Below are 8,913 nucleotides of genomic sequence, written 5' to 3'. Positions count from 1 at the left end.
CTTCATCATATTTTGGAAAAGCAATTCCACAGGACAAGAGCTCATAGTAAATCTCTGGTGCTCGTGCCAAGGAGGACATGATAGACCTGACAAGTTGTGGGATCCCTTTTAGCACCAGGAGTTGTATCATTCATCCAGAGACCCCTGACAGTCATCTCGAACATTACGTGCCCTCGCGCTGCTTTTTAAATCCTATAGATGTTTAAAGAAATGCTTTTATCTTCTTTGACCTTCTGCAACCATGCAAGTATTAACATACACACTGCTCACAGAAAGACACTGGATAAAATGGTTATTTTTAGAATTTCCTCACTTCATAAAACAATACAATAGCTATGATGCCACAAAGAACTCACTATGAATTCTTCTTATAAGCAAACAGAGGAAGTGTAAGTTTAGGAAGAGACAAGGAGTTCAGAAGAGGCAATTCATTAAAATACTAGATTTAGTAGTGCAAGTAAAAATATATCTATAAATACTGGTTTTGCTTTGGATCAGTGAGAACATAAACTAGATTTTATGCCACAGGTCGGTCTTAAACTTGGGCAGAAATGCCTAACACTTAATAACCATCTATGAGTCCAAGTTTCATTTGAGATAAAAAGCAACAAAGGCAGGGAACTATTCAATTCATGACCAACTTTCTGGCTTCTGGAAAGATTTGTTTATGCTGTTACAAAAGCGGGGTTTAGTTGAGTAATGTATTCTTTGTTTGAGATTCCCACTATATTATTTTATGGGTTTAGGAACATTTCAGCTTCTCTCTTTTCAGTATTACCTGTTCTGCCAGTGAGGAAGCAACGAAGTCACAGCAGAGTTTAAAACCACTGGCCAGAAGTTGTCCTTGTGTGCTTTTCCCCAGTTCCTAGGACATGTTGAAGAACTTTCTTATGAAATGGAGTGTCAGCCATCTGATTGCAGCTGGCTTGGGATGGGACCTAATGACCAGGAAATGCAGTGAAAAAAATAAGTGTGTTGGAAATGGTTTCTGAAGGACTGTCAGGAATTTGTTTTGGGGCTTTCTGGAAGCACTGCCATGTTTGAGTTCTGTTGCTGTGTGTTTGAGGAGTAACTTCAGCTCTCTGTAGATCACCACCCTTACTTGGCCTACCTTCCACTGAATGCTCCCAGTTCTCTTAGGGATAGGGATCCATAAGAGGAAACCCAATAAAATGGACAAGCAGCTTCTAATTTCCCTCTGGCTAGATTTTACAAGATGTATTTGGAGACGTTTAATAAGCCACAACCAGAGATTCTCAAACCGACTTGTGTCCCAACACTGTGACTTTATAGGCGCTTTTTGACGGACTCCAACCTACCTGTAGTGCTGCAGTTGTGATTCCAGCTGCTGAACGTATATTTGCAGATGTGGCACCTCATTAGCTTTCTCTTCCAGCTCCTTCACTTTGCCAAGACTGTTGAGGACGGCGTGTCTGGCCTCTTCCACCTTCCTCCTCGTCTCCGCCTGCTCCCTCTTCAGGTTACGGTTGCAGTCTTCCAGGCTGACCAGAGCTTCCTGAGAGCTCTTCAACTCCCTCTCCAGCTCCTGATTGAACTTGAATGCTTCTTCAGTCTGCCCATCCCTGGAGCTCCGGATGAGCTCCATTTCCTTCAGGACACTTTGGAGGCACTTGGTCTGGGAGTTGCTTCTGTGTTAATGGTCTCCTACTCCCTACGAAACAGGTTCCCTCCTCTTTATGGCTGGCATGGCTCTTCCACAGTCCCACCTGTAATGACCAGGAGCAGAAAGCAGGGAGAAATTGATGTGTTTTAAAGCAACTGACATTTTAGTAAAGACTGAAAATGGCTGGACTGTGCTTTGTTGGGGTTTTTTTTGAATCACATACAGTTGATCAGCAGCTAAAGCTACTTGACCTTTGCCAAACACAGAGACAAGGAAAAGATCTCTGGAAAGTAGTTTTTAATACCTAGCTATACATTTAGTTTTCAAACTACTCGCTATTATGTTATTGCACAAGTTTCTGTATAGCTTTAATGTCATTACTGTGGTCTGTACTCAGAAGTCAAGTAGTGTGCTGAAAAAGATATTTCCCATGAAGTTGTGTTCAGAAGAAGAGAGCAGGGAGCAGCTGGGGGGGTGTTCTGGAGCTCTCCTCTTTGTCCTTTTGATTCTTCCTGGGGCCTCAGACTCTTGACTTCATGTTTGCTTCAGATTTCCTTTCCCTTTTCAGATGAAAATGGTAAAAGTGGCTTTGACTTGCCGTGATGGACGTTGTGAAAAGGAGCAGCCAGCTAACGCAAGTGGCAGTGTCACACATGGAGCAGTTCTGTGAGTCCTGTGTTAGTACCAAATCAGACCTGGTCAGACCTGCCAGAACAACTGGTCCATGCTGCCCTTCACTGCTCTGCCTGTTCCACGCTATTTCATGCCAGAGTAATTTAACTGCTGTTAAGTGTGTATGTGTTTCACTCGAGCCAGTACAGCAGAACCAGCAGAAACCAGCCCCAGAATTAATGGGGCTCCGCAGAGGAGCCCAAGACTGTTCATCAGCCTGCCCACAGAACTGAAATCTTGTGACCACGCTCTGAAGAAAATGTACTTCTAAGGTTTCTGAGGCACTTATGACTGAGGCACTGTACGTGCTTGTACAGCTAAGACTCCAGAAGTTCTTTCCCACTTCAGGAAAAACCCTGCAGTGGTGCATATCCAGTATATGGTATCAGCACATCCTGACTGAAAGTGCAATAGAAGCAGCAGCTCTGTACGCTTGGGTCTGTTAAGCTGAACTCCCCTACACTTCTAACAGAGTGCTCATCAGCCTGTCCCATCGCTACATACAATGGCACACTGGTGAAGATACGTTTCTCCTTAAAGCCTCCCTGCAACTAAACTTTGCTAAAAAGTTAATGCCGAGGATGAACGAGCAACTTGGGTCTCAGTCTGGAGGTGGAGGGGTTTTTAACACTGACTTTCCAAGAGCAGCATCTTTCCTGAAGCACTCGGGGCCACCCGAGCCGCCTCCGAGAGGCCGGTGCAGAAGCCGCCCCGGACTCACCTGCAGCGCCAGGCACCGCGCATCTCTGCTCTGCAGGGCGGCCCGCGTGTCCTCCACCAGCTCCCGCAGGCTGCCGTTCTCCTCTTCCAGCTTGGCGATGCAGTCCTCGGCCTGCTCCAGCCCCACGATCTCCTCGTAGCACTCTCGGGAGCAGGGCCCCAGCGGCCGCCGCTCGGCGCTGCCCGCGGCTCCGCGGCTGACGGGGTCGGCGCGGCGGGGGCTGCGCAGGCGATTCTGGGTCTCGATGTGCTCGCTCTCCCGGCCCAGCGGCAGCCGTGGCCCCGCGCCGCCCGCACAGGTGCTGAAGTGGCCGCAGAGCCGCGCGTGGAACTGGCGGAAGGTGAGCTCAGCCGAGAGCCCGTCCCAGAACCCCGCGCACTCCTCGGGGTCCGCCACCTCCTCCAGCCCCAGCACCTGGCACAGCGTGCACAAGTCCTCGCCGGGGATGCGGCCCTCCCCGGCGCAGTCCAGGTGGTGGAAGATCTCCTGCAGGTACTGGTCCAGGCCGGCGGCCAGCACGACGATCTCGTTCTCCACGCCGCGGTCCAGCCCGTAGTGGTAGGCGAGGGTGCTGACCAGCCACTGCGTGCGCCAGACCGAGCACCCAAAGGGGTCCCGGTACTCAGGCGACTCCATCGCGCCCGAACGTCCCGCGGTACTGCCTGACCATCCCGAACGCCCGCCCACCCCAGCGCTTGGCCAAGGCCCCGGCCGGCGTCAGGGCAAGATGGGATGGGCGGGACGGGCGGGAATATTCTGTGCTAGATTGTCCTCTGGGCTTTGAGGTAAATCTCACTAAATCTGGTGATTTTCGTGTCCAGATGAACTTTTTTTAGCTAGTAAGGAAAAGGGAAGAGGTGCCATCAAAAATTAATTCCTCAAAATTTAAATGGCCCAATCACACTGAAAAATGAAGTCTAAATTGAAGAATATTTTATTTTTTTTTCTGCTTACAGGTGGGGTCAAACATGCAGTGCTATTGTAAATAAAGTTCTTTGAAGTGATTCCGGCAGCACTCAGCTGCATGAAAATAAAGCAGCAAAGGATGAGACAGGGCACGGGAAGAGTCTTCAGGCCTTCCTGTTGTAGGTACAACAGTCGGAAAACTGACTCTAGCAGATGCCCCAAGGTGTTGGTGGGCCAAGCCCTGTTCTGGCTGGTCCAGTTTCAGTCCTAGCTGGAGGACCAGGGTGGCTGGCTCGGGAGGGGAGGAGGTGGGGGGATCTCGGGGGGCTTCAGCTTCACAGCTGGGCTGGGGGGGCGTGGGGGAGGCAGAGAGTGCTGGTGCTCTGCTTTTCTGGGTGACTGCAGCTGCTGCCGAGGCCATGTCTGGGAGCTGTCAAAGCGGACGGTCTTTGGGCTCCCTGGAGGCGAGGGTGAGCCGGGCCTTCCTGGCTGGGACGCTGGAGCTGGAGCAGGGCGACTGTGGAGAGAGGAGGTGTCTGAGGCCCGCAGCTGCACCTGGCACACAGGGACCCTCCTCCCAGCAGGGCCCAGAGCTGGCAAGGCTCCCCGGCACGGCTGCAGCTGCTGGCACACCTTGGCCCAGGTGCACAGCTGCCCGTCAAGGCCCCAGCCAGCAGGGGATGGCTCTGGGCAGGGTCCCTGGCCAGGAGCGGGCCCCAGAGCACGTCTGCCTTTCACGGGCAATCTCGGCCCCGCTCTTTCTCCTCCCCGCCTTGCTTTGCCCCTGCCTGGTGCTCCTGGGGCTGCTCTTGGCCAGGCAGCCTCCGTGGGAGCCAGCACTGGCTGCAGCCCGAGCGGGCTCCCCAGGACAAGGCCCCGCAATTAAGAGGCCAATTAAAGCACTGGACAGCAGCAGAACCCTCAGCAGAGTTGTTTGGACAACCATGGCCTCGCCACAACTCCACAGCAGCCTCCCTGGGAATGTTTCCTGCCTATAGGCAGCCTTTAAAGGAAGCTGGGGGATGGAGATCAACAACTTACTGTTCCTTGCCCTTCCACCACCGGAACCCGACATAGCACAGGACGATGGAAAGTGGCACAGTGATCAGCGTCACTACTGTGCCTACCATGCAGGACTTGCGCACATCCTGGGGGCAGAAAACTCTCGGGCTGCTCGACGTCTCCTGGGCATTTGTGTCTGACTTGCCAAGCACATCTGTGGGAGCAATGGGGAGCGTGAGCCCGTGCTCTGCACCACTGCTGAGCTGGCAGCACGTTGGATACGGCCAGGACGTTCTCTGTTTCCCCAGAGCTGGGGCCTACAGGCACCTTGCCGCCCCTGGGCCCAGGCTGTGCCACCAACAAAGCCCAGAGGGCCGGGAGGAGAGCCCAGGGGCAGCGCAGCTGCTTGGGCAGGGGCTCCTTGGGGGGACACGGGCCAAAGGCATCCCTGCAGCAGCAGCTGCCACCACAACCCTCCCTGCCCTGCGACAGCTCCTGCAGCTTAGGGGGAAAAGCCAGGCCCTGGCAGGACACACAGCAGCCCTGCCCAGAGTTGCTGGCTCTGGCCCTGGGCTGGCGGCAGGCTCTCGCTCGGGGCTGCTCCTGTGCCTGGGGCCTCTGGGCACTCAGGGCCAGCTCCGGGAGGCGGCTGCAGCAGGAGGGCCCTTGGTGCACGAGTCCTGTTTGCCAGGGGCTGCGGAACAAGCTCCAGAGGCCTCGAAGCCAAAGCGCCTCCAGCTTTGGCTGCTGCCGGGCCCTGCAAGGGCGGGCCCTGGGGGAAGAGCTGCTGCCACACAGCCCAGCCAAGTGCTGAGCCCAGCTGAGCCCGGCACAGCAATTACCTCCTGGGCCTGTTCCCGTGGCTGGCAGCTCCTCCTTTCCTGCAGCAGAGGCTGCCAATGAGCCCCTGCTTTCTCCGGGAAGCGCCGTCTCCTCCATGGCCATTTGGTCCATCCCTTGAGAAAGGAAAAGGGACAGCTGGGTCAGATGGAACTGTTCCCCATGGGGAGGTGACATCTTCAGGAGGCAATACTGGTCAAAGACATGGATCAGGATCAGGAAAATGCCCAGGCTCTTGGAGCTGATCCCGGGCACTCCCTCCTCCAAACTGCTGCCCCTCCTGATCTACCCGGAGACCAGGAAATTGCAGGGATCTCAGGGTGTGCATGGCCCCTGGTGCAGCTTGGGCACCCTGTCAGCTGATGCCAAATGCCTTCCTGCAGAGGCTGGGGAGGAGCTGCAGCCAGGCCAGGCTTGGAAACAGCCCTGCAGGGCGTGAAAGCAGCAGCGGGGCAGCAAGGCTGCGATGGATCCCTTCCCCTGTGCCGGGCACGGCGTGTGCAGATGTGCAGCGACAGCCCCCAGCTAATGAGGCTCAGGCGAAGGCTGAGGGAAATGCACCCACCACGCCGTCTCTCCAGATCACTCAGCATCTGGTCCAGAAGTTCGGATGCCTCCAGAGATTTCTTGTCTTCAATGTCTTGGTTCTTCCCTCTCGGAGGACCTTAGTGGAAAGTAATTCCATTTCTCTTTCAGGCCGGAGTTGCAGTGGGTGCACCTGGGTGAAGGGTGCCCTCCACGGCAAACCCTCATCTCTGCTTTCCACTCAGGAGCACGGGCAGAGCAAGCCCGTGCCTGCAGTGGCCCCACGCTGGGATGGAAGGAGCCCCTTGCAGGGCAGTCAGGGGAGAAAGCACTCCCTGGAGCTGCCGGCAGCTCTAAACTCAGCCGGGGCCAGGGCCTGGCAGCGGCAGCAGCTCCGGCTCCCTGGGGCCGGCAGAGGAGCCGCGCCAGGCACAGCGCCCCGGGGCACAGCCCTGGGCCCGGCCCCTTCCCTCTCTGCTCTTCTCCGTGGCTGCACAGAGCACACGCAAGGAGCAACTGGCATTGCACACGGGATGAAGACTGAGAGCTAAATGCTCCTTCCTCCCCCGACAGCGACCCTGTGGGATCACTCAGGGCTCGAGAAGGGAGCAGGGCAAGGTCTCCAGAATCCTTCAGCCTTGAGATGATGTTAAGGAGAGTGGCACATGAGTGAGCTCTTGCCACATTGACACTGATCATTGTGTCACTAAAAAGGGACATTGAGAACTTGCCTCCAGCATGTGCTGAGGTCTTCAAACCGTCATCCGGGAGGGCTTCCAGATATTCCATGTCCTGATCTCGGTCTAGAAGGGAGCAGAGATCAGAACCATTCCATGGTGTGCTGGGATCCCCTTCTGCCTTAGGGAACCGGGCACTGCAAGGGGGTTGGGTAAGGCCGTGGGAGCCAGATGCCAGTGGCCATGGCCAAAGCTGCAGAGGGGCCTGCGGTGCTCTGCACAATGGAAACCCTCCCTACAGCCCTGGGAAATCTGCAGGGCCACAACTGCCCCTCCCTCCCTCTGCTGGGACAGCTCCCACAGCCCAAGGGGACAGAGTCAGGCCCTGTCAGGACACACAGCAGCCCTGCTCTGCCCCTCTGCCCTTTCCCCACCATGGACACCCCTTGCAACCGCTCCCAGGTTTCGGGACGTGTCTCCCACGGAGGGAGCCCAGCAGGACTGCTCAGTACCCGCGTGCCCTGAGCCTGCTCGGGAGAACTCTGTGCTGTGCTGCTCTTGCCCGGGCTGTGCCCGCACTGCCCAGCAGCAGAGATGGCAGCTCAAGTGTCAGCAGGGCTCAGGCCCAGAGGCTCAGCAATTACCTCCTGTGACTGTGCCTGGCATGGCCTCCCTTCCTGCAGCAGAGGCTGCCAATGAGCCACTGCTTCCTCCGGGAAACGCCGCCTTCAGCACAGCCTCTGCTTCCATCTCTGGAGAAAGGAAGAGGGACAGCTGGGTCAGGTGGAACCATTCCCCATGGGGAGGTGGCATCTTCAGGAGGCAATACTGGTCAAAGACATGGATCAGGATCAGGAAAATGCCCAGGCTCTTGGGATAGGCCAGGGCCCTCCCTTCTCCAAAGAGCCCACTCCTGATCTACCCGGAGACCAGGAAATTGCAGGGGATCTCAGGGTGTGCATGGCCCCTGGTGCAGTTTGGGCACCCTGTCAGCTGATGCCAAATGCCTTCCTGCAGAGGCTGGGGAGGAGCTGCAGCCAGGCCAGGCTTGGAAACAGCCCTGCAGGGCGTGAAAGCAGCAGCGGGGCCGCGAGGCTGCGATGGATCCCTTCCCCTGTGCCGGGCACGGCGTGTGCAGATGTGCAGCGACAGCCCCCGGCTAATGAGGCTCAGGAGAAGGCTGAGGGAAGTGCACCCACCACGCCGTCTCTCCAGACCACTCAGCATCTGGACCTTGTTTTTGGATTTCTCCAGGGACTTCTTGACTCCTGTAGGTTTGTTCCTCCCTCTCGGCGGACCTGAAGAGAAAGTAGTTCCATTTCAGATGACTGGACCCCACAAAACCAGTGCTCAGCCTGTGGGGTCAGCAGGGACTCACTACTCACCCCTGCGATGGGAGCTGGGCTTGGGTGCAGGAGCCAGCAAAGGAGCTGGAGAAGTCCTCCCTGCAGACACACCTGTAACTCAACAGCCAGAGAAGCTTCTGTCCTTTCTGCCCCCCGGTCAACTTTGGGCTGGGAGCTGGTAGCTCACCCGGGGAAAAGGTCTTGACCTACCCTCACCATCCCCCAGAGGCTCAGTCGTAGACATGGCCTGGGAAGCCGCTTCACCAACAGGTTCAGCTGCTAAGAAAGTCAGGATAGAACAGCTCCCCTGGCACTGTTCGACATCCTCAGGCTGCCTGGGGCCAGCAGAGGAGCCGCGCCAGGCACAGCGCCCCGGGGCACAGCCCTGGGCCCGGCCCCTTCCCTCTCTGCTCTTCTCCGTGGCTGCACAGAGCACACGCAAGGAGCAACTGGCATTGCACACGGGATGAAGACTGAGAGCTAAATGCTCCTTCCTCCCCCGACAGCGACCCTGTGGGATCACTCAGGGCTCGAGAAGGGAGCAGGGCAAGGTCTCCAGAATCCTTCAGCCTTGAGATGATGTTAAGGAGAGTGGCACAT

The 8,913-nt window shown here is 56.2% G+C and overlaps 1 protein-coding gene across 1 annotated transcript; it reads right to left on the bottom strand.

The window, feature by feature from the left end:
- Positions 1 to 1,315: 1,315 nt before the first annotated feature.
- Positions 1,316 to 3,692, bottom strand: LOC138117247 (EF-hand and coiled-coil domain-containing protein 1-like). Its single transcript, XM_069027340.1, is given in 3 exon segments — positions 1,316 to 1,648; positions 1,650 to 1,727; positions 3,018 to 3,692. Coding segments are annotated over 3 exon segments (1,047 nt in total). The 5' UTR covers positions 3,654 to 3,692.
- Between the last annotated feature and the right edge of the window lie 5,221 nt (positions 3,693 to 8,913).

This window comes from Aphelocoma coerulescens, chromosome 11, assembly GCF_041296385.1.
Source record: "Aphelocoma coerulescens isolate FSJ_1873_10779 chromosome 11, UR_Acoe_1.0, whole genome shotgun sequence".
NCBI lineage: Eukaryota > Metazoa > Chordata > Aves > Passeriformes > Corvidae > Aphelocoma > Aphelocoma coerulescens.
This window is presented reverse-complemented; position numbering and strand designations above follow the sequence as displayed.